At 44.8% G+C, this 26,020-nt stretch overlaps 1 protein-coding gene across 1 annotated transcript in view; it reads left to right on the forward strand.

The window, feature by feature from the left end:
- The window catches only part of reps2 (RALBP1 associated Eps domain containing 2), a gene marked incomplete at both ends in the record, with an annotated part of 50,297 nt that extends 28,988 nt beyond the window's left edge, over nucleotides 1-21,309 (forward strand). The window contains 11 exons of the mRNA XM_080527225.1: nucleotides 6,354-6,492; nucleotides 6,744-6,807; nucleotides 8,079-8,247; nucleotides 8,333-8,337; nucleotides 10,417-10,553; nucleotides 10,999-11,060; nucleotides 11,674-11,763; nucleotides 17,202-17,267; nucleotides 17,374-17,510; nucleotides 18,448-18,553; nucleotides 21,241-21,309. Of these exons, the coding sequence (XP_080383351.1) occupies nucleotides 6,354-6,492; nucleotides 6,744-6,807; nucleotides 8,079-8,247; nucleotides 8,333-8,337; nucleotides 10,417-10,553; nucleotides 10,999-11,060; nucleotides 11,674-11,763; nucleotides 17,202-17,267; nucleotides 17,374-17,510; nucleotides 18,448-18,553; nucleotides 21,241-21,309 (1,044 nt within the window). The remainder of the gene's footprint in view (nucleotides 1-6,353; nucleotides 6,493-6,743; nucleotides 6,808-8,078; nucleotides 8,248-8,332; nucleotides 8,338-10,416; nucleotides 10,554-10,998; nucleotides 11,061-11,673; nucleotides 11,764-17,201; nucleotides 17,268-17,373; nucleotides 17,511-18,447; nucleotides 18,554-21,240) is intronic.
- Between the last annotated feature and the right edge of the window lie 4,711 nt (nucleotides 21,310-26,020).

Raw genomic sequence — 26,020 nt, forward strand, 5'->3', positions numbered from 1 at the left:
CATCAAGCAGTGGGAAACAGCTCACATCTCCATCCTTACATTTCCTCTCCCATAATTTAATCTTCTTTATGAATCCATTCACTTTGTCATACATGTTAAGGATGTGTGAGTACTTGCCCTGAAGTGAAAGGTTGAGCTCATTCAGCTTAGTGAAGACATCAGCAAGATATGCCAGCTGCGCAACCCACACTGCATCCTCAAACAGGGCTGCAAGAGGGTGGTCGTTTTCTGTCAGGAAAGCAAACACCTCGATGCGCAATTCATAGAGCCGCAGCAGCGTTTTGCCACGAGACAGCCAGCGAACGTCTGTGTGAAGCAGTAGCTGCTCATGCTCTGACCCGCTGTCATGACAAAGAGTTTGAAACAGTCTGTGGTTCATTGGCCGGGACTGAATGAAGTTAATCACCTTAACTGCGTCATCCATAACTGCACTTAACTCGGGGCTCATCCTTTTGCTGGCGAGTGCCTCCCGGTGAATAATACAGTGCATCCACTTAATTTCGGGGTTCACCTTCATCACACGCCCAAGCAGCCCACGCACCTTGCCCGTCATTGCTGCCGCTCCATCGGTACAGATGTGACTGCAGGATTTCCACTCCAGATCGTTGTCTTTGAAGAAGCTGTCAATAATCAGAAATATTTCCTCGCCAGTTGTCTTTCCTGGCAGCGTCTTGCAAAACAAGATATGCTCATTTATGTCCGACTCTTCTTTATAACGCACAAAAGCCAGCAGCTGAGCCTCCCCACTAACGTCGGTCATTTCATCTAATTGCAAAGCGAACTGACCTGCTTGCTTCATTTTATCCACCACTTGTCCGACAATATTTATGGACATATCATCAATCCGACGGGAGACGGTATTGTTAGATAATGGTACCAACTTGAGCGTGTCAGCTGCTTTCTTGTCCAGCATAGTTTGAGCCAAAATCATAGCGGCAGGCAAAATCAGATCTTCGGCGATTGAATGTGGGGTTTTTGACTTAGCCACTAGTAATGAAACAGCATAGGACGCCTCCAGTGCTTTGCTTGACACACTTGCCGCTTTTTTCAGTGTAGCCTGACTTGACTTGAACTCTGACAGTTTTCGCTTGAAAAAGTCGTCAGTTTTACCAACAGTTGCTTGGTGTTTGGTGCTCTGGTGTCGTTGTAAATGGGCTGGCTTCATTGAATTATTAGCCAGGACTTCGCCGCAGAAAAAGCACTGTGGCTGTGGTGGATCAGCCGATGTACATGTAAATCCCCACAAAACATATGTTTCCAAATAATAGCGGGGTCCTTTTTTTCTTTTTTTCTCTGATCTGACCGTCTGATCTTCCTCTGATCTGACCGTCTGATCTGCCTCTGATCTGACCGTTACTGTAGCTGGTCGTTTTAGCCATCTGTCCATCTTTGCGGTATACTGACAGGCCTAGCTGACGTGCGCGCGTAAATGAACGTAAATGAACGTGATTTAAATGTGACGTGACTACCGCTTGTGTTACAGTCATTACCTGTCGGGGAGGAACTTAAGTTGCAGCGTACCATTTTAACAACAGGTTTATGAAACGACTATATTTAATTATTTTTTGGGAAAGGGAAATAAATTATAATTCCAAATCTTTCCACGTACCCCCTGCAATCCCCTCACGTACCCCTAGGGGTCCGCGTACCCCCGGTTGGGAACCACTGGTCCAAATGATGGACATTATATGATATGACATTGTAGGAGTGACGGCAATAACAGGACGATGTAGTCGGTTTGCCGGTAGAAAAACAATCATGTGCTTTATTCTCACTCTCTGCATGCGTACTGACAACAACCATTCATTCAACTCTGTCCCACTTATATCCCGTCATATCACCCGCTAAGCAGCCTGGGTGATTGAGTCAACACCAACATATAAGAATGCTTTGTTACAAGGCTGGAACGCCGTGAATTAGGAATACTTTGCTCCGCTAGGGAGCGGTCACTACACACGTCCCCCCAGAATTCACAAGAACCGGCCCCAAAAAACGGTCAGGGACTCTGATAACTCGCCCAAAGCGACTCTGGCGCCCTTGAGCAGGCACAGGAGACCGAGGCAGGGGAAAAACCACAGGCGAACGTTTGGCCGGCCTCAGAAGGCAGGGCAGGGGGTCTGCAGGAGCTAGGGTCGGGGCTGTTTTAACAGGGGGGCGACCGCGGCGGGGCGGGAGGGCCACCTCGACGGGACGGTCCAAGTCCAGATGAGCTGGCTTAAGGCGATCCACCGAGATGCGTTCCTTACTACCCCCCATGTCGATAATAAAGAATTTGTCGCCTGTCTCCACGACCCGGTAGGGACCATCATAGGGCGGTTGCAGGGGGGCTCGATGGGCGTCTTGGCGGATGAAGACATACCCCGATGCCTTCAGATCAGGCGGGACACGTACTTTAGGAACGCCGTGGCATGAGGTAGGGATTGGCCGGAACGACTTGGCCTTGTCCAGCAGAGCACTTCGCTGTTCTGGTGCTGACCAGGGGACCGTAGCACAAGGGAGGAAATCCCCCGGAACCCGGAGGGGTTGGCCGTACACCAGCTCAGCAGAGGATGAAAGAAGGTCCTCTTTAGGTGCAGTACGGAGTCCCAGCATCACCCAAGGAAGCCTGTCGACCCAGCCGCCGCCCCGGAGATCGGCTTTAAGAGCAGCCTTCATGGACCGGTGAAAACGTTCACACAGGCCATTAGCCTGTGGGTGATAAGCCGTAGTGCGGTGGAGGGAGACACCCAGCTGCTGACTAATGGAAGTCCATAAGCCAGAAGTGAACTGGGCCCCCCGATCAGAGGACAGGTCTGAGGGGACCCCAAACCGGGCGACCCAGGTGCCGATGAATGCGCGGGCCACCTCAACTGTGGTAGTCTCCGTCAGTGGGACGGCCTCTGGCCAACGGGTGGTTCTGTCCACCATCATCAGAAGGTGAGTGTACCCCCTGGAGGCGGGAAGGGGACCCACCAGATCAATGTTGACGTGGTCGAAGCGTCTTTCAGGGACCGTGAACCGCTCCAGCGGGGCCTTAACATGACGATGGACCTTTGCCCGTTGGCATGGTACGCAGGTCCTGACCCACCCACCAATGTCAACCTTCATCCTGGGCCAGACGAATTTCGCTGCAATCAGGCGCTGCGAAGGTTTCCTGCCTGGGTGTGAGAGGCTATGTATGGCCTCGAAAACTTGCCGTCTCCAAGCATGTGGAACTACTGGGCGCGGCTGCTCCATGGACACGTCACAAAGCAGCGTCGTGCCGTCGTCGCTGAAGGGGATGTCCGCCAACTGGAGGCCAGAAACTTTAGTCCTGTATTCCTGGTTGTCTGGGTCCGAAGCCTGATCCGCAGCCATACGGGCGTAGTCGATGCCGAGATGGACAGCCCCGATAGTGGCACGAGAGAGGCAGTCAGCTACGGGGTTGTCCTTTCCCGCCACATGCCGAATGTCTGTAGTGAACTCTGAGATATAAGCCAGATGACGCTGCTGCCTGGCAGACCACGGCTCCGACACCTTAGCCATGGCAAAAATCAACGGTTTGTGGTCCACAAAAACCGTGAATGGACGAGCCTCCAGCAGGAACCGGAAGTGCCTGATTGCCAAGTACAGGGCGAGGAGCTCTCGGTCAAAGGTGCTGTATTTTTGCTCACTGGAGCGGAGTTGTCGGCTGAAAAATGCCAGGGGTTGCCAAACCCCCTTGACCAGCTGTTCGTAAACGGCTCCGACAGCATAATCTGAGGCATCAGTTGTCAAGGCCACGGAAGCCTCAGGCACGGGGTGAGTCAGCATGGTCGCGCTCGCGAGGGCTTCCTTGGTGTCTGAGAACGCCTTTGACATTTCGTCGGACCATTCGATGATGTGCTTAGGGGTCTTGCCCTTGAGAGCCCCATGCAGGGGGCGCATTAGGTGGGCAGCCTGAGGGATGAATCGATGGTAGAAATTCACCATTCCCAGGAACTCCTGTAAAGCTCTAATGCTGGTAGGGCGTGGGAGCTGCAGCACAGCGTCCACCTTTGATGGCAGCGGGACCGCCCCAGCAGTAGTGATGTGGTGGCCGAGGAAATCCATGGCAGGCAGTCCAAACTGGCACTTTGCTGGGTTGATGATTAATCCATGTTCCCGGAGGCGACTGAAGAGGAGACGGAGGTGGGATAGGTGCTCTGCCTTGGACGTGCTGGCTATCAAGATATCGTCTAGGTAGACAAACACAAAAGGCAGGTTGCCCAGCATGGCGTCCATCAATCTCTGAAAGGTCTGGGCGGCATTCTTGAGGCCAAACGGCATCCTCAAAAACTCAAACAGTCCGAATGGTGTTATAACCGCTGTCTTAGGGACGTCCTGAGGGCTAACTGGCACCTGGTGGTATCCCCGTACCAAATCCACTTTAGAAAAAATAGACGCGCCCGCTAGATGGGCTGAAAAGTCTTGAATGTGTGGAACGGGGTAACGGTCAGGTGTGGTGACATCATTTAGGCGCCGGTAGTCGCCGCACGGACGCCAGCCTCCGTTGGACTTGGGAACGAGATGGAGAGGCGAGGCCCAGGGACTGTCAGAACGGCGAATGATGCCAAGTGTCTCCATGGCTGCAAACTCCTCTTTCGCGATGGTGAGCTTGTGTGGGTCGAGGCGACGGGCCCTGGCATGCACTGGTGGGCCTTCCGTGGAGATGTAATGCATGACGCCGTGTTTGGTGGCAGCGGCCGAGAAGGTAGGTGTTGTGATGTCTGAGAACTCCAATAGAAGAGGGGAGAACTCATCAGCCGGCGAGACAGCACTGGACAGCTTCATTGTGGCTGCGTCACTGCGCTCACATGACAAGGAGCCGAACGTCTCAGCATTGACGAGTCGGCGGTTCCCCACGTCCACCAGGAGGCTGTTAGCGCAGAGAAAGTCAGCGCCTAAGAGGGGAGTAGACACTTTGGCCAACACAAAACTCCAGGTAAAACGCTGGTCAGCAAAACACAAACCCACAGTGCGCCTGCCGAAGGTAGCGATTGCACTGCCATTGGCAGCCTCAAGGGAGGGCCCTCGTTTCGCTGTTTTAATGTCTATTGCCGATACAGGCAGCACGCTCACCTGGGCCCCCGTTTCACATAGAAACCGGCGGCCAGAGAGGGAGTCAGTGACGTACAGCAAGCCTGCAGAATGGCCGGCACCCACAGCTGCTAATGAGTGGCGGCCTGTGCGTTTCCCGACACACTGAAGTTGCATGGTGGTAGGCACTTCTTAGCTTTGTTCCCGAATTTTGCATGGTAAAAGCACAACCCCGCCGGCCTCACCCGGCGGGCCACAGCAGTAGCGGAGATGGACAGTGGTTGGAACCCATGATACTCATCCATGGTGGCTGTAAAACACCTCTTCCCAGCTGAGAAAAATATATCCGCTTCCTTGGCTAGCTGACGAAAGTCTGTTTTGATTGAATTAGCCATAGAAAACGAACCTGGTCTGGCAACTGTTGCAAAAAAAGCTCTTTAAAAAGAAAACACGGCTGATGGTCGCCCAGCAGAGCTAGCATGTGGTCCATCAGTTCAGAGGGTTTTGTGTCACCGAGCTCAGGGAGAGAGAGGAGCTGGCGTGCACGTTCAGATTCAGACAGACAAAAAGTATCGATGAGGTGTGCCTTCAAGGTAACATATTTGTGCTGTGCCGGTGGGTTTTCAATAAGACTCACCACTCTCGCTGCCGTTGAATTGGTAAGAGCTGCTACCACGTAGTAGTATTTGGTATTATCCACGGTAACATCTCTGAGGGCGAATTGAGCTTCAGCTTGTGCAAACCATGCTATGGCATTTTGTTCCCAAAACTCGGGCAGCTTGAGTGAAACTGCGTTTGTTGTCATGTTCAATGATCTCCGAAAACGTTCGAGAGAAATTCAGGGTCACCAATGTAGGAGTGACGTCAATAACAGGACGATGTAGTCGGTTTGCCGGTAGAAAAACAATCATGTGCTTTATTCTCACTCTCTGCATGCGTACTGACAACAACCATTCATTCAACTCTGTCCCACTTATATCCCGTCATATCACCCGCTAAGCAGCCTGGGTGATTGAGTCAACACCAACATATAAGAATGCTTTGTTACAAGGCTGGAACGCCGTGAATTAGGAATACTTTGCTCCGCTAGGGAGCGGTCCCTACAACATAATTATTGTTATTGCTCTTTTTGCCATTGTCTTTTAAATTATTTTTGCTTATATATTGTTGTTTTTTTATGTCCACCAACCTCACCAAGTCAATTTCATGTATGTGCAAATATACTTGGCAATAAAAATGATTCTGTAGCTGAAACAGAGAACAATCTGAAAGGAAAATATTCAAGCCAGGACAGTTTGGATCTGATGAGCCCACTCCTGTCTGTCTCACATCTCTAGGTCCCGTCAGTGGAGAGGCTGGAGGAGCGTGGTGTGGAGGACTATTCTGATGACCCCTGGAGGATCACAGCGGAACAGCGGGAGTACTACACCAACCAGTTCAGAACCCTGCAGCCTGACCTGGGAGCTCTCATCCTGGGTAGGACACCCTTCCTTCCTCTCACTCCACCACCATTTCTCCCTCAAGTGTACACTTGTTCACTACTCCCACATGGATCATTAAAAGCATAGGACTGGTGTAACCATGAACTTATACCAGTCATATGCTTTTAAATCAGTGTGGGTAGTGGACAAGCACACACTTCAAGGAAAGGGAGGCGAATTGTTTTTCCATGCATGATCTGCTACTGATGCTCAATATTCAAAATTATTATCTCTTGTCTCTTTCAGGAACTGTCGCAAAGAACTTCTTCACAAAGTCAAAGCTTCCGATACCAGAACTATCTCATATTTGGTGAGTACAGATTAGCCTCGCTTGGTCCATTTTGTGATGGCAAAATGTGACTGGCCACAGCAGCATGCACAGTGTAGTGTCCAAGTGACACAGCACCTTCTCTGTGACTCAGCAAACATCAATGGCAGGCTGTGTCCTTGTCTCCTTGTCCCTGCTCGTGCTCTCTTGAGGGGGCTGAAACAAGACACTCGTTCCGTGTAACAGCACAGGAATTTGGTCGCTGTTGTTGAAGATTTTAGTATTTACTGTACTTGTTTTCTGGCATTATTGAACTGTACTGTGGTCCACGTCATTGTAAAATTGCAGTAAAACCATGTTGTTGTTTTCTTCTGATGGTGTTGTGTATTATAATGTGTGTAGCTGAGGTCAGTGACACATTTTGCTATATTGTTTTGTATTGATGATGACCTTCATAGCGCCTACAGTGTCTCCAGTAAGTATTCACCCCCTGGACATTTTCGACATTTTGTTGTGTTACAACCTGACTTTAAAATAGATGTAATTTATGTTTTTTGTCACTGATATACACAAAATACCCATAATGTCAAAGTGAAAATGATGTTAATTTTTACTAATCAATATGTATTCACTCCTAAAATTAGCTCAAATGCAGAAATGTCTTCAACAAGTTCAAATGAGTCCAACTGAGTGTAAGGATAATAGTTGGAATGAAATGGAATTTCTGAATATTTTTATAGGGTCTCTGATTTGTATTACAAATGTAGCAAATGGAGAGGAACAAAACTGCCCAGGATTGCTACACTGAGGTCTGGGGAGGTCTACAAAAATCTATAAAGTTGAACTGGAGAGGAAAAAGCACAGCCGATGGGACAAGATCATCAGTCACATTACAACATATATAACAGAGTGGCCAGAAAGAATCCCTTAATGAAGATCTATTTATTTATCATTGATAATTGTGTTTGCAACAATGGATTCAAGTGATGCAGCATAGGGGCAGAGACTGGGGAGTTATCAGGATCTAGAGAATATTTACATTTGCTGAGTTGGTAGCCTAATCCACACAGTGTGGAATTGCAATTCAGTGACCTTATAAAAACAACGATATTCATTTACAAAACGTCATGAGCTATTATTTTGTGTAGATCAGTGAAATAAATTAAATCTATTTTAAAGTGAGGTTGTAAAACAACAAAATATGGAAAAAGTCCAGAGGGTGAATACTTACTCACTGCACTAAGGTTCTCTTATGAAATACACCTGTCTGCTGCTTCTTTTAGCAAAATAGTGAATAGTGGATTTTTCACCAGGGAACTGAGTGATGTTGATCGAGATGGAGCTCTCATCTTCTCTGAATTCTGCACGGCCTTTCACCTTATTGTGGCACGCAAGAATGGTTACCCTCTCCCTGAGACGCTCCCTCCAACCCTCCGGCCTGCTGTCCTCCAGCAGGGGGAGGACTCACCTGACACTCCTGGGGTGAGGGGAATTCAACCTCAGCCAGACACTGGGAGTGTGTCTGTGTGTGTCTGTGTCTCTGTGTCTGTGTGTCTGTGTCTGTCAGTTGATGTATCTACTTGATATACAGTAACATCCCTTTATCTGTTGTTGGGTTAGGGTTAGTAACCCAGTAGGATACAGGATACATAGGATACCTTACAGAGTAAGGATACAATACATGATCTACTATGTTACAGAGCACAGAGCCTCTCATCATCTTCGAGGACACAGAGCCCAGGGCTAGTCAGCTGGTAAACAATCTCCACTTCTCTCACTTTTGTAACTTTTGAAAGGATAGCTGTTGTTTTTTTGTGGTATATTCCTGATTGTAAAGGTAGAGGGCGCAAATGAGCTAAACATTGCTCTGCTCTGGGAACAATCATGTGTATAGAATAATTACCATGATGTTTTACTCAAGGAAAATATATGTTAATTATATTGCCCCTCTGTTAATTGAATGTTCTTCCTGTGTTCTTTCTATTGTAGGAAAATAATCTAGTTGAAATCCTGAATCCCCAGCCAGGATCGACCACATCAAAGCAGGATTTGAGAGAGGAAACCAGTAAGCTTCCCTTCTGCACGGCTCTAAGTCCTTAAGAATGTCTCAACTCAAGGGGAATCCAGTCTGTCTTGTCTGTTCATCAATTTACAGAACACTTACAAACCAACAGCCATTAAATGGCTGATATCGTGTATGAACATAATCCACTTCAAAACAGATTTCTTCTTCTTATTTATTTATTATTACTTCTCTTTATTGATGTGTCTGCAGAATTCAGTCCAAAGAGTGTGGCAGTGTCTCAAGACAAACAAGGTAGTGCATTCCCAGAAAGGCCAGGTAATACTGGATCTGCTGTCTCTGTGAACCACCTCTGTTTAATGGCCCCACAATAACTGGGACTTTTGTCAGGAGCTATCTATCTCTGCAATCACCCCTTACACGCGATGAGTATACATAATAAATAAATAAAATAAAAATATAAAAGGGAGTGTGCGATTCTGTACTGAGATCTTGTAATGTGATCTTGTTGTCACAGTACATAGAACATGCGGTCATATTATGTCAACTTCTGTGGTTGTCAATTTAACTCTTGATTTCTCAATCAGTTCAATGACACCTACATTTCAATAACACCTACAGTGCCCTGCGTAAGTGATGGGACAGTGAAGCATTTTTGGTTCTTTTGGCTCTACTCCAAACGTTTGGATTTTAAATGGCTTCACCATTCAGAAATGACACCATTATGTATGCGTAGTCCCCCTATTTCAGGGTACCCAAAAGTAATGGGTTGTTATTACCAAATTAAGCACTCATGTTTAGTATTTGGTGGACAATCCTTTGCATGCAATAATTGCCTCAAGTCTGCAACTCACCAGATGTACTGCAGCCATCTTCAGCTGTTTTTAGGTCTTTTTGCCTAAAATCATCACTAAATGTTAAATTGGATTTAAATCTGTAGATTGAAGTGGCCAGTCAGGGCCTTTCCACCTTTTGGCCCTGAAACATTCCCTAGTTGCTATGGCAGCATGTTTTGGGGTCTTGTCTTTGCCTTGTCTGAATTTGGAGGCATTTGCTTGCACTCAAGCAGACAAGAGGTTTCTTAAGTAACTTGTTTGATTTTAAAAATTACTTTTTCACTGTACCATTACTTCTACTTGTTACTTAAAATAAGCACATACATTTTGTATGATATTCAGGATAATGTAGGAGTATAATGGGGCTCTATACGCCACATAGCCAACTGTGCTGGCTCCTTTCACCTTGTTGGATACATAACGAGGCCAGTACAGCTCAGCTCAGCTCTGGAGTGTCAATAGGGGTTACTTTGTTTGTCATACTATACCATGTAATCTATATATTCTGTCCTACAAGGAAGTAGTATGTTTTCTGGAACTCGGGTGTGATGCAGAAGTCTAATCAAACGTTTATATAAATATAACTGATATTATTGATAATGTGTTCCAGGTCCTCCACATGAACTAGACCCACAAATGAGATGGAGAACGAGGCCGAGGTGAGACTGACTGCAGTAGTATGAGACAGTGTAAGGATGATGATCAATGTTCTGTCCTTATGCTTTGGAATTGTGTGTGTGTGTGTGTGTGTGTGTGTGTGTGTGTGTGTGTGTGTGTGTGTGACACCTGCAGGTCCTACTCCAGCACATCCATTGATGATGCCATGAAGAAGACAGAGGAGCCGCCCACCCCTCCACCGCGGCCCCAGAAGACCCACTCCCGCGCCTCTTCTCTGGACCTCAACAAGCTCTTCCAGCAAAGTAGCCAAGGTGGGACACACACACACACACACACACACACACACACACACATCAAGGTCTGAGTCCTCAACTCAACTCTTCACACATAATTTATCTTTATGTAGGAATTCCAGTGTACACTAAAGAGAACACTAAAGGCCTGTATTGTAGCTAAGGCTTATAACTGAGTTCTCACTTTTGGTTGATGACAGTAACCTTTTTCTATGTATAACAAAGAGGGGTGGTGTTTGTCCATTGTGGACTAAGTTCGAAGCTTGAATCAGGGTGAACAAATAGGATAACAATAATGATCTTGGAATGCTCAAAATGTCCGTAGGAAAATATATCTTGAAGTATTGTGCTTTGTATTTCACTCTGATTGTACAGTACAATGGACAAATATTGTCACTTTTCTTCTTCTTCAGAGCTAGGATGAGTGAATGCCAAAGTACTGACTCTGTTCTCTGCTGTGTAGGGATTAAGGGCAGCTGGCTCCCCCACCCCCCTGCTCTCCCCCCCAGACCCCCGGCCACACAGGTAAGTCCTGCTTTTAAAAACTCATTGATAACCCTTCATCAGCTACATATGCTGTGGCCCACAATCAATACTCAATACACACTTGCCATGGAATCCAATGATTGATTGATTGATTGAGAATGTTTATGTTGGTCCCTTATACAATTCATAATACAGATATTAAAAATGTACACAGTCACAATGCGTAACACCAGGACCAAAAACGTGTAGGCTGAAGCCATGGCTTATTGCGCCTACCCTTGTTACATGTATGTTTTTTTGTTGTTTCTTTTTCCCCATGAGTGCATAACCAAAACATTGAAACTTTTATAAACAAAATGTCACTTACGCATCTTAACAGAAAACTCAAAAGTACCAAATGCAAAGGAACGTTACTGGGAATTAAACTGCTCTATTTAGACAGAGCTGTTACATGCAACTCACCAGTAACATGACTATGTCTGTTTCAAGTATGATGAACCGGTATGGCTTTCCCAGCTTAGCTTACACAGACAATAATCATGGTAAAATACTGGTAAAGAAACAGAAAATGCCTGATTAGTAAAGAGAGCAGTAAAGTAACACTTCTGACTGGATCTATAAGAGTGTGTTTAATGGCCTCACTGCCTTTCAGGTCCCACACTTGTTCAAAACAGTCACGAAAACTCCCAAGAAGACGGTGCAGCAGCCAAACTTTGCAGACTTCAGTAGATACAGAGAAGAGGTGAGCACCATGACAACACAACGTTAACCTCTTTATCAAGGTTGTCTTTGTATAAACATAGTTATCAAGGTTGTCTTTGTATAAACATAGTTATCAGGGGTTTTCTTGGCTCGAAATAACACTTGAAGTGGAGGTGAAACACACGCGCGAGAAATTGTTGAGCACCCTTTTTTTTTGCATGATAAAACATTTTAACATTTGAAATATTTATTGAAGGATTTGTAAACAACTATAATGCCCGTTCTGTCGGGGAGGTGGAGCGTGAGCGTGTGCGATAGGACCCGAAAGATGGTAAACTACACTGATATAGAAAAGTATATAAACATACTATAATGTATAATATAATAGGATTATAGCATATAGATTATAGGATTATAGCATAACAGTGTGTTCGTTGCCATAAGCCTTTTCAATGCAGGAAAAACCCTGGTTATAATTAAGTTTATTTCCACTTATAGGAGCAGCGGTAGCCTAGAGGTTAGACTGGTTCAACGCTGGTTCAATCCCCGCCTCAGGAGAGAGCTGCATCTGTCCTTGAGCAAGGCACTTAACCCCTAATTGCTCCAGGGGTGCCGCTATGGCTGACCCTGTGCCTAGAGCAAAAAATACCAAAATCCAACAATTGACTGACAAGTTGATTGCATGGCAAATAAAACATTCTTTCTTTTCTTATATTTATACATGCAAAAGTTCAATGCATAACACCTGTCACATGCATGACTGGCACAAAAGACCTACCGCCACACCAAAAGGCTTTTCAACAAGTCAACAACTCAAAACTCATCAAACACCTTTCCAGCGTGCTGTATCCATTTCTCATTCCTCCTTTCGCCAACTAAGTTGCTAGGCCATAAATATGTCACCCGTGTCATGTTTATCAACGGTATCGGTCGGCTTGAAATGAGCTCTGACACGTTGTCATGTCCTGCTGCACCATGGCACGCAGAAGTACAAAATCTATCCAGGATTTATTAATGGCTGAAAGTGATATGTGATGCTTTCTGTCTCGCCTGTTCTCTCCCTCTCTTAAGTGTTTTCTCTGTTTTTATTCTGTGTTTGTGTGTGTGTGTGTGTGTGTGTGTGTGTGTGTGTGTGTGTGTGTGTGTGTGTGATGCTATACTATTCTATTTCCTCAAACTGGGCTACACAAACCTGTTTGGCATCATATCAGATGGCTGTGACTGTAGGCCAAATAGAGTATCTTGACAAGCTCCTCTCTGTTTTGTCATTTTCACTGTTTCAAGCAGTCCACTGTAGCAAAAGAATATTCAGTCAAGTGTAGTATTTCTGTTGGATAACAACCTGTATCCACATGATTGTGCTCACAATAGTGTATTGATGACAATATTATATTTTTCTACTTCGATGTCTTTGAGGTTAACTCCATAACTGCAGTAGAACTAAAACATGATCCCACCCATATGATCTGTTCCTGACTTGAGGCAGTGGTGCTCTATGAGACCTGAGAACATCCATCTCTCAGATTTAACCTCTCCATCACCCAGTGTCATCTTACTGCCTCACAGAGGGAGCGTTTTATCCTCATTTTAACACCCCCCTTGCTGGTACCATGTTTCAACTTCTAGCAGTGTGACATTATGTACCTGAATCCGATACAATTCATTTGTCATCCTAAAGCCATGAAAGAACTGAAAGTCATTTTCAAAGTACTTTCACAACGATGTTAGACCCTGACCCCCACATTCATTTGAAGAGAGGATTTGTGTTCATCATACGGCTTCTTAATGTAGCCGATAAGGCCTATGAACTCACTAACTGAAGAATTCCTGAATTCACCACCTAGAGTGCCAGGCGTTTTATGTGGTATTTACTTAGCAACAATACTTCGATTAGCTATAAAATGAAACATAATAATTTATGCATTTTTGGTCACCCTTGGCACTCTAGAATGTTGACAATTTAGGGCGACTTTACTTTTACTTTCACCCTCTTTACTAGACGAGTTAAGACAGCCCTGGTCCCCTGCTGTTGTGGTCTGTTGTAATACAGGAAGCATGGGAAAGAAACACTTCATTAGAAATGGGTCAGCTCAATTATCACCTTCACAACTGTGACTGGCTCCACTTGTCATGTCATGTGTTACACAATGGGCTTGGGAGGGCGATTTATCAAAGGAGATTGTTCAGTAAGTGTATTAACCACTGCACAGTATTTAAACGTTTGTTTTAGTTTCAATTGGGTGAAATAGGGTTCTAGTACTTTTTGGTTTCTGTGGAATCAATCAGACAAATGAGTCTTTCATTATGAAGCAGGGCTTTGCAGCCAGGAGGATTGTGATAAGAGAAAGTGACTCAGCACATAGAGGCAGGGGTCAAACCAGGCAAGTTGTTGTATTTATTCAACAAAAAGGCTTGAACAGCGAACTTCAAATTAAATGCCTAGCTCACACAGAGCGTCTACAGTATACGGCTTAGGTTCACTTAAAACCGTTGACCTGAAAAGGGTTCCAAACACTCAAGGCCTGGCTACCCAGTTTACTGGCTACCCTTCTTCAACACCCCAGCTGTCTGTTAGGGCCTGGTCCAGTCCAGTTCAGCCAAACTTAACACTCACTTACCCTCATCTGTCTTTTTGGCCTTTGACCCCGTCTGTCTGGGCTTATCTGACCTAGAGGCCGACCTGTGCTGTGACACCAGCATGGAGACATATCTCAAGCTCATATTCACATTTCATACATGTTGACAAGCAGGGAGGCTCTTCTGAGAGTACGGCTGATTGAAAAGCATAAGCAGTGATCACAATAGAAGATATAGAGTCAAATAGAGGAATAGAAGTAATAGAGGAGCTGTATTTAATAGAGGAGCTGTATTTAATAGAGGAACTGTATTTAAGGCTATCTCTCTCTCTCGGGGGGGGGGGGGGGGGGGGGCACAATGTTGAAAGAAGACTGAGTCGTGTTCTCTCTGGCTGTGGGGAAGAACCAGTCTTTGTGTGCTCCATCTTTCTGACTGGTTGAGCCTGCGTGACAGAGAGGATGTCTGTGGTGGTGAGCAGAGGGCACAGTGTTGTGCCAGATCACCTACTCTACACCATCCCTCCTCTAACCCCTCATTCTAATCCTTCACCTCATCTGTCTATCCTCTCTCTCCTTACTTGCATCATTAGAATGCACTGATGATTTCACTCCTCCTACAACCCCAGGCATACATTCTTTTTTTATCTCTTACTCTTTCACTCTCTTGTCACTGCATTGCTTCCTCTCTCTGTCTTATCTCCCACGCCTTCTTGATCTCCCTCTCCTCCCTACTGTTACTCTTGTAGTATCACTGTCATCTTCCCCCCCCCCCCTCCCCCTCAGGACATCCTACTCAAAAAGAAAAGCCAGGCAGATTGGCAGATCCCCAGGTGGGTAGACCGTAGACATGTATTTATTTCTGACCTAGTAATACAAGTTGAGGCGGATACCAGCATAGCCCCCACTACACACACACGCGCGCATGCACACGTGCACGCGCATACATACGTACACACATCTCTGCCTGCAAAAGTGTCCAGCCTACTGATGAATGAATGGACAAATACAAAATAATACCAAAAGGTAGCTTCCTTCATATACACATATGATAGATTTCTAAATGGCTACTCTGGCAGTTTGGGAAAATACAGTCTCTGTCCCTGTCGCTCCCACAAACACATAAGAGAGGTGAAAGTAGTAAAGTAGTAGTTCTCAAGTATCTGCTCTTCTCAATGAGAGGCTTGGTGGGCTGAAGGAAAGATGAAGCAGGGTGGAGGTCTGAGGCTGGAGTGAGTAGTGCAGACTATCTGGGCACACAGCCAGGAGGATCTCTGGTGCTCCTGCAGTCACAACCCCAACACCCCGTCTCTCAAAGCAGGGTGTCTGCCAAGCCTCACCACCACCCAGACAAACGCAAACCTAGATAGTCTCTCTCACAGGGAAACAGGGAGGGAGGGAGAGAGAGAAAGTGAGTGAGTGAGTCAGAGAAAGTCAACATCTGCTGTGTGTGAAACATTCAGACGAAGTGGTGAGAGACAGACAGACAGACCTCCAGTTCCTCTTGTGCTGTTAGGTGTACGATTCACCCCCCCACAGTGCAACACCACCATCTCAACACCACCACCAGGTGGAACTCTAGTGCAGGAACTGCATTCAAAGGAAATAATCTTTCAGTAAAGTAAAGTTTCTTTACCTTTTCATCTACAATAACAGTAATCATGTGTTTAACTTTTATTTCATTGAGCTAAAATGGGATTGTATTCACTCTTCATGACCTCTGTGAGTACGAGGGCGACTCCATTAATTGTCTGGCCGTATTGAGACGCCGGTGTTAAAAGTAATGTCAGGCCTCTCTGTACAGGGGCGGAGCAGCAGTGACTTATGACTGAGTGCACACATTGTGCAGAGGACTGTGTGGTTTATGACCAGAGTAGCAACTTTTACCTTCACATGGTTCCACACTGCGGTCGTATTTCATCCAATAGCGCAGTGAATTTTTGAGAGGCATATGTTTGCGGCTGTCTGCTAGTCTGTCGCATGGCTCAGCAAATTAGATTTTTATGTTTCTGGGGTCCAATTTACAGCACCACCATATGCCTGTTTTAGTGATCAGTGGGAGCCTAGGCATTCTGCTACCACCACCGCAAGGGAAACTGCCAAAATGTTGATGTATCAAGTTCTGTAAATACATGGGAAATGTTGTAATGCAGTAAACTTGCAAATATATTCAGCTCGTAAGATACGTTTTTTATTTCACATGGACACACTTTCATTTTGGACATTTTACAAAGGGTTACATTTTGTGGCTGTACAGCCCTCATCAGATCAGCTTCCGTGAGGCGTAGTTGTTTGTTAGACAATACCACCAACATAACACTTTCTGAATTAAGATTAAGATTGAGCATGTTTGAGCCTTCTTCATAAAGATCTACAGTGTGTCTCATGAAGAAATAATGGATGATACACAGCAGAGAAATGCAATAAAGAAAAGCTTCATCAATCACTGTAGCCCCATTAGGAGGCAGCAGGGCATGCTGGGAGAGCACTATATCATGTTGCTCTCTGAAGGGAGCGAGTGCTCAGATTTATCTGTGTCAAAGTGAACATTTCATCCCCACACTTCTGGACCTCCTTCATGTCATTTAATTCAGCCTCTTCTGGACTTTTGGAGCTTCCCACCAAGATGTAGCATAGGATTTTACGTAGGGCTCACTATTGGCTCATTTTGAGAAAGCTCAGACTGGGAAACTCTGAAGTGTCAGAGGTACATGCCTTGCAGAGTCAAAAATGTCAGAGTTTCTTAGTTCCAAGGAGCACTTGAATGCAGCATTTGTTCATTCTTATGCTTCCATCTTCATACACATAACGAAATGGTGAACTTGTCTTATGACATATAGGACCTAGTTAGGGCTGTAGCTTCACTGTGTAACTTGTATGTTTTTTTCTCTTGTCTGTGTTGCAGGAGGAGACTGGTGTTAAACCTGAAAAGACTACGCCCAGCACAGAGGACCTCATCCTACCTAAACAGGTCAAAATTACCTCTGTGGCCCTGGAAATGCAATTTGAGCCTCAACTTTGGTGTGTGTGTGTGCTGTGTGATACAGAGTTGTAATGTCATACTTTCCGTTTGACAGGAAGTGACAGGAGTCTCTCTTAACCAGGCCCCACAGAAGCCCGTCCGCAGGAAGTACCGCCCGGACAGCCAGAACCTCGATGCCACTCCGCCTTCCACCACGCCATCAGTTCCCCCCACCACCAAACCTGCCCAAAAGTCAGTTTAAACAACAATCAACATTTGTCTATGTCAAAAGTGCATGAATCAATACATACAACAGGGGCAATTCAAAGTGCTTTATTTTATTTTGTTTAAATACCGAAAAAGAAATATTTTTTTTATTTTTTTTAATGGCAAGAATAGGTCAGACAACAGTAATTTAGGTTCCACTGCCTTAATGAAATAAGGTCTTAATCCCCCCACACAGGTGAGGTTCCAAATCCACCAAAACACAATTTAGGTTCCCTTAAAAGACCATGTGCACTAATATTAATAGTTGGAATGATTAACTGATTAGTCTCAGCTGACCTGTGCAGGAATATAGGGTGGGAGGAGATCTGATACGTATTTTGGTCCAAGACCAGTTTGTGGGATATGCTTAACCCCCTGAACCCCTGTGCGGGGCGGAGAAACACAACCTGATGCGTTGACCGTGGTGGGTAAACATTGACATGCTGTGATGGCTCTAACACATGGTGTCTGGGTTTCCTCGGTGACGGAGCAGGCCATTGAGAAGGATTGGGATGGTCAGCAATAACACAACCATCCATAACAATGGTGACAGCTAACCATAGCATAGGCTGATTGATTGAAGCCACACTAATTTGCTGTGATCCTAGAGGGCCTACGACTGGCTGTCAGTACAGTCATTCACTCAGCCATCTAATACTGTACACAACTACATCATTCAACCTCAGTGCAGACAGAATAGAGAGAACTGGAAGATTTGCTCAGAGGATAGAGCATCTTGTTGAGTAATTTAGATATAACACACACACACACATGTGTGCACACACACTTTGTAGTGTTCAAACACAGAGTTGTGTTGAGTTATTTGTTGAGTTATTTGTATGTAACCAACTCACACAAACACACACACACACCTAATGGTGTTTAAACAGAGAGCAAACACACCTCCCTTCCTCCCCCTCAGGCTGCTCTCCAGGCAGCAGAGAGACATCCAGGCAGCCATCCGCAAGAACAAGGAGACTAACGCTGTGTTGACTCGCCTAAATAGTGAGCTCCAACAACAACTGAAGGTCAGCAGCCTCTCTCACTCTCTCTGTCACTATCTCCCTCTGTCTCTCTCTCTCTCTCTCTCTCTCTCTCTCTCTCTCTCTCTCTCTCTCTCTCTCTCTCATGTTCTCTGTCTTTCTCTCCAGCTACTGTACCTTCACAGTGGCTATTGGTATGTTTGGCTTCAGGTGTGTGTGTGTGTGTGTGTGTGTGTGTGTGTGTGTGTGTGTGTGTGTGTGTGTGTGTGTGTGTGTGTGAGTGTGTGTGAGTGTGTGTGAGTGTGTGTGAGTGTGAGTGAGTGAGTGAGTGAGTGAGTGAGTGAGAGAGAGAGAGAGAGAGAGAGAGAGAGAGAGAGAGAGTGAGTGGGCTGCATCAGTGGTTTGCCTGATGGCAGGTCCTGTCATTCACAGCCCTCACCCAATCTCTGTCATCCTCATATGACAGCCCCGCCCCCTCACAGGACAGCCCCGTCCCCTCATAGATTCTATTTGCGACTAAGTGCTTTCACATTTCCCTACTTGCTGAAATCACCCCACCCCCTTCCATTTGTCTGCTCAACTCCTCACTACTCAGTCAGAGTGGGACTCTCTCACACACACACATGCACACACACACACACACACACACACACACACATTCTAAACACATGTCGCATGCCTTCCATTCTTTTCCTTAATGATCCTGCAGGGAACCCTCTCTCCTTACATGCCAGTGATTGCTGTCTAGCTGCTCTACAGTTCCGTACAGAGAGCACATCCCAAATGAACAATTCAGTCTTTTGACAACATATACATTGATTTTAAATGTGAACTAGACAGGTACAATTCCTGTGGAAATTGTGAAGTGTGCTTGCCCCCCCCCCTCCGGGCCACTCCACTGCATCCCCCGGCGAAGACTGCGTTTCTCTAGCTCACCCAGGGGCCGAGCTAACTAGCACTAGCTAACTAGTTAGTGCTAGTTAGCTAAGTCCCCTGCACCTCCCTGCACCCCCCGGCGAATACCGCGTTTCTCTAGCTCACCCAGGGGCCGAGCTAACTAGCGCAAGCTAACTAGCTAACTAGCACTATACGCTAGTTAGCTAAGTCCCCTGCACCCCCCGGCGAAGACCGCGTGTCTTTACGCCACTCAGAGGCCGAGCTGTGGCGTTTTGAATATCGGCCAATTCATTGTCAATGGGATTTTTTTGGCCCCTACACGGGGCATTGTGGGTAAACCTTAGGCCGTAACCTTCCGTGGGACAATAGCAACGCGAGTTGGAACGAGCCGCACGCTTTGACACCTCATGTCTACATAGTGCCAAAACTGTGGGACGAGTAGCCGGGGCAAATTTAGCTATAATAATATTGAAGAATAAGAATAATATATATGTACAATACTAATAAGTGTTGCTTTCTACTGCAAGCACACTTAAATATATATGTACAAGAACATATAGTGTGCCTTGCATCCTGCAAGCACACTAAACTAACGTTTACAAGCTATGAAACAGTGGGCCAGAGGTGGTCATTATTCATTGCCTTGTGTTATTTTTGCACACCCCAATCAGGTCCTTCCTCTCAGCATTATCAAAATAAAGTGAAGAAAGAAAGGCAATCTGTGGCGCTGTATATAGACACCATGTCTTCTAAAAATACCAAAAAGCCTTTGGCATTCACAACTGTCCTCTTCAAAATAGAGTATTGGCCAGCTGGGCAGGCTGGGCGGGCGGGGTTGCGTGTGTGCGAGAGAGAGGAGGTGGGGTGAGGGTGGAAGAAGACTGTACAGGTTCAACAAAGCTTTTATGATGTCTTGTGGTATATTTAGAAGATAAGCATTGTCTTACGTATCTCAGGTACTTGATAGGTACTTCTTGATTGAAGATGTTCTGCGTCCGTGGAACTGTAGTGCCGTCACACCAGAAAATCAATCAATCCGCCCATTGTTTAATAATAATAATAATAATCGATTTAATATTAAAAGCGCCTTTCTCAAATCAAGGACACTGTACAGAAAAGAGAAGCAGGACAAAAAACAAAAAACAGAATGAAGATACAAAAGATAAAATTGGTGTAAGAGCTCAGGCAGTTATGGAGGACAGTGTTACTCAGGACCCATGCCATGCTGTACGAAGGTGAGTCTGAACAGATGGCTCTTTCAGTGGCAACCTTCTTTACAAACTAGTTAAAACCGTTGGCTTTTATAGTAGCGGGCGACTTGTACAGGTACTTACAATATATGCACTGTTTCGTATAGAAGTATGATGACCATATGATGATAGCTAGCTTACCAGTCTTCTATTTTAGCTTTCATCCTCATTGCCAAACTTAATAAATACTGCACACTCACTCACACTCAAATATTTAAACTCCTTTTGTCATAAAATCATGTAACTAACCAATTTGCTGGAAAGAAACTGAACATTTGAGGCTGAAAAGTGTGTCTGTCCCATTGTAAGCATTTTTTGACCGTTCATATTTTAGCCATATTTTAGCCATATTTTAGCCTTTTTTCCCCCAGAAAGAGCAGCGTGGACGGAGTGGCACAATCTGTTGTAAGATAACAATGTGACTGAAGACTCTCCCAAAGGAGAGACTCAATGAGACAGTTAAACATCTCCAGATCAGAAACCTTTATACATAGTATATACTATGAGTTCAGGGTATATCATATCAGATGACAACAGATACCCAACACAAAGTCATTCTCTTCTCTCTGGTCTGTCCTTTCTCAGGATGTTCATCAGGAGAGGATCACCTTGGAGTCTCAGCTGGATATCCTGCGCCCCCTCACCTCTGCGTGAGCATCCAACTAGTCTCACCTCTGATGACCGTCCAACTAGTCTCACTTCTGATGACCATCCAACTAGTCTCATCTATGATGACCATCCAACTAGTCTCACTTCTGATGACCATCCAACTAGTCTCATCTATGATGACCATCCAACTAGTGTCACTTCTGATGACCATCCAACTAGTGTCACTTCTGATGATCATCCAACTAGTTTCACCTCTAGCCACAGTGAATACAAATTGTTTTGTTTTTGTTGCTTTTTCATCAGTTGTATTGTTTTATCTTGTGTGTGTAGGCACTACCATCCATTGTGTCAAAAATGTTAATTCTATTTTAATTTTCTAAATAGTTGTATGTTGGAGTTTAGAAGTGTTATAGAGATCATCTTCTGTTTCAAAATACTGTACTTATCTGTCTGTACACAAATGAGGATTTCATCAGGATGGTCTGAACACACATAAAGATAATCTGGCCGATTTTGGGCCGATTTTCCCCCTTCCGACCAAGGACAGCAAACGCCCGATTATCGGATGGCTCTAAAGATTATCCTACAAGATTATCCTGTGGTGTGAGGTGTGTTTCTCCCGACAATCTGCTCGGAAAATGGTCGGGCCGACAATCGTAAATGTTAAATTTCTTCAATATTTACGACCAAAAGTCCTTATGTGTGTGGGCAACTCCCGACTCCCGACTAGGGTTGCCAGATGGGCTCTGGGGTGGAATTAGCGGTTTTAGACTGGTTAGGGTGGAAAGTGTCAATCCCATCTGGCAACCCTGCTCGCGAGTCCGATTGTGACGTGGATGGAATGTAGCCAATCAAGAAGCGAGCTGACTTCTTCTTTTCGTTCTTCGGCACTTTATTCGCCCTGTCACACATGGCTGCCTCGTACAGGTCAGTCAGGGTACTACGTTTGATCACGTGAGGTTTCTGGCTTGGGGAACGAGACTCAAGACTGTCGTAACAATAATCTTTATGTATGTGGGGTGCTGAAATGGGAATATCGGCGCACACCATACACAATACGGTCATGGCTGTTCAATCCAAGATTTTTTATCTTCATGTGTGGGGTCTGTCTCAGATTTAAAAATATGTTAAGATTTTGAAAATCCTTATGTGTGTACCCGGCTTAAGGTGACCAGTTTTGTGTGGAATGTGAGTCTGCAATCACGTACAGGGTACACTAACCTGGCCAAATGTCATTGTGCCTCACATCTTTAGTGTGTGTGTGTGTGTGTGCGTGCGTGTGGGTAGGCGTGTGCATGGGTGTGCTTGCACATACTGTATTTTCATGTATGTAAAGCAAGTGACGGTGCTATTGATGAATATAATATTCCACAGAAATGCACATGTCATTTTTAAGAATGCACATTAACAAATAGCATGCTATGCTTGCAGAAGACCGTTGAGCTGAAGATCTGAAACTCCTATTGATTTGATATATTTCAGATAGTACATGGATACAGGTAGAGGATCTTTGAATGGGATATTACAGAATGGGTTTGCTAGGAGTTGATAGGTGTTTTGTTACATATGTGAGACTGAAGAATGTTACCACGTTTTGAACTGTGTTTAAATGTGTATAGTTTATCCATATTTTACATTCAAATCTACTTGATATTCCTCCTAGCGAAACATTGATCTTGAGAAAAAAGTGTTCGCTGAGACTTATTAGCAAAATTCAGAATGTATATAATTTGGTTTCTTATTGTTTCTTCTCCATAGAAGTTATAATGATGATGATGATGAAACTAAATGGTGAATGAATTTGTAGAAATAAAACAAAAATGTTTAGTGATGGTAAAGAAATAATTTTAAAAAGCACAAAATTCTTTGATGTTTTCAAAGAGATAGATTTCATAGAAGCGTTGTGTGAATGCCTTTGATTTATCTATGCAAAATAGTGGTTCTGGCTAAAACCGGGTACACACACAAAATCTGGCCGATTTTGGGCCGATTTTCCCCCTTCCGACCAAGGACAGCAAACGCCCGATTATCGGATGGCTCTAAAGATTATCCTACAAGATTATCCTGTGGTGTGAGGTGTGTTAAGAGTCCATTTCTCCCGACAATCTGCTCGGAAAATGGTCGGGGCCGACAATCGTAAATGTTAAACGTCTTCAATATTTACGACCAAAAGTCCTTATGTGTGTGGGCAACTCCCGACTCCCGACAACTCCCGACTAGGGTTGCCAGATGGGCTTTTTTGGGTGGAATTAGCGGTTTTAGACAGGGTTCGAGTTATAAACTGAGCTTTGCGGGGGTCTCCAAAATAACAGTGCGAAATGTTCTCATGCACGCGCGCAAATCATGCCCACACAGCGATGGGACTTACAAGTTTTAATTAGCCATAGGCTACTCATTTCACCACATCAACACCACCACATGAAACAACAGCTATAAGCGATAGTTACGGGTATCTCGGCCAATCATTTTGTTGTTTTTGCTATACAGTCCATTCACTTTCCCTGTTAGCACGACACATTGTCCACATCTCCATTTCCAGTGACATCGCACCTGACATAAATAATCATGTATGCTCGTCCATGAATTGTGCTTTCATCTAATGTTATGCTACTACGGGAATCAAGTGATTTGACATTAGAAATTAATTTGTTTCATCTCTTGTGCAATGTGCTCTACAATCTGGGCACATGAATGATCGGATCGGTGAGCAGGGGCCAACTGTCACGCCATTCATCTCATTAAGTTTCATAATTGGATTCAGTTTTGTATAAGGCATCCTTTCTTTAGCGACAGTATAGGCTGCCCTGAACAAACTAGCTGTCTCCTTATACATACTGGAGGTGAGTTCTGCTACTTTCTTCGGAAGCACTTGCTTTTGTTTGAGCTCTGCTATTTCAACAGTTTCAACGTTGGGTGTCATAACAGGTGCAGCTGAATTCAAGTTTGGTTTCTTGGTTGAAAACCCGAAACTTTCCAGGCTTGTCGACTCGGTCGGCAGCAGTGGCCTTTTTTGGGGCGGCATGATAGCTAGCTACTGAATGTTTTCTTCTCAATAATCGTGTTTTCACGTTCGCAAGCTCTCAACAATCATATTCTGCTGTTGCACAATATTCTACTGCGCCCCATAGTGTCTTGGTGGTAAAGTGCAGGCAGTCAAAGGCATACTGTCATTCACAGGAGATTAATGCTGGTGCGCGTAGTTCTTTTGGAAAACATGTTTATTTTAGAATATTTATCATATAAATAAATATAAATAATACTCATTACATTGACATTTTTGATCAAATAATGGTTGTGGTAATGTATTATTAGCGACCCCCACAGATGTATGATTTTACTGCTTTCATGGGAGCTCAGACCTTCCTTATGGGAGCTCAGCTCCCATTGGCTCCCACATAACTCGAACCCTGGTTTTAGACTGTGGTTAGGGTGGAAAGTGTCAATCCCATCTGGCAACCCTGCTCGCGAGTCCGATTGTGACGTGGATGAAATGTAGCCAATCAAGAAGCGAGCTGACTTCTTCTTTTCGTTCTTCGTCACTTTATTTGCCCTGTCACACATGGCTGCCTCGTACAGGTCAGTCAGGGTACTACGTTAGATCACGCGAGGTTTCTGGCTTGGGGAACGAGACTCAAGACTGTCGTAACGATAATCTTTATGTTTGCTGAAATGGGAATATCGGCGCACACAATACGATCATGGCTGTTCAATCCAAGATGTTTTATCTTCATGTGTGGGGTCTGTCTCAGATAAAAAAATCTGTTAAGATTTTGAAAATCCTTATGTGTGTACCCGGCTTAAGCTTGCTTTTGACCATATTTTCGATACATCCTTGTGTCTTGTATTCCTCATGATGGCTAAATTAAAATTGTGTGTGTGTGTGTGTGTGCAAACATGTACCAAATGTTAAATGCAACTGACAAATACGTGTATCATTTTTAGTGCTTACGTCTACTCATGCACAAATTAGCACTGGGCTGGGGCAAAACATCTAAATGGGTAAACCAATCAATCAATAAATGTGTCTATTTTTACCTCATTCTTATAACTATTTTATTGTCACTTATGTTGTTTTGACAATATCGAAGTACAGAGAATGGAAAATGTGAGGAAACCCAATAGTTGGTTGGGCTATGGCCATAATAATCTGGGAACCCAGAATGTCATCTCTGGAAGTCAACCCTGGGGGTGTAGGAAGTAAACACTGGGGGTGGGAAGTCTCAGCAAGTCTCCACCCTCCTAAACATGATGCCACTGGCGATGCCCCTCCTGTTCCTCCCTGGCCCTATGTTTTCAACCTGACTTCCACACAATGAAAACATGAAGTTAGCTGAATATGTTTTTCGTTGCCATAATTTCGCAGGTGTGCATTCAATTCCCTGTTTGATGCATCCGCCTCCCAGCCCAACTGGCATTAAGATTCGCTACTGGATCTGAATTAGAGATACTATGCCCATAGAGGGGCCTTATTGGTGGACATTGGACAGCATCCAATCACTCACTGTCCTCTATCAAATGCAACATGGTGGATGCAGGAAATCATTTAAGTCCAGGTCTTTCATACCAGTGCAAATGAAGTGGAGACTTCAGGCTGTAAAACATTTTTAAAAACCACCGGTAATAGTAATAGAGGCGTCACTTCTATCTCCGTTTAGGGCAGTTCAGAGATATTGAGCGTCAACGTTTTTACATTCCATTATGTTCTGTGAGATGGAACCTTTGTATTTTATGAATTACTAACTCAAAAATGTCAACA

The sequence above is a fragment of the Nansenia antarctica genome, assembly GCF_963989245.1.
Source record: "Nansenia antarctica genome assembly, chromosome: 1".
Taxonomy (NCBI): Eukaryota; Metazoa; Chordata; class Actinopteri; order Argentiniformes; family Microstomatidae; genus Nansenia; species Nansenia antarctica.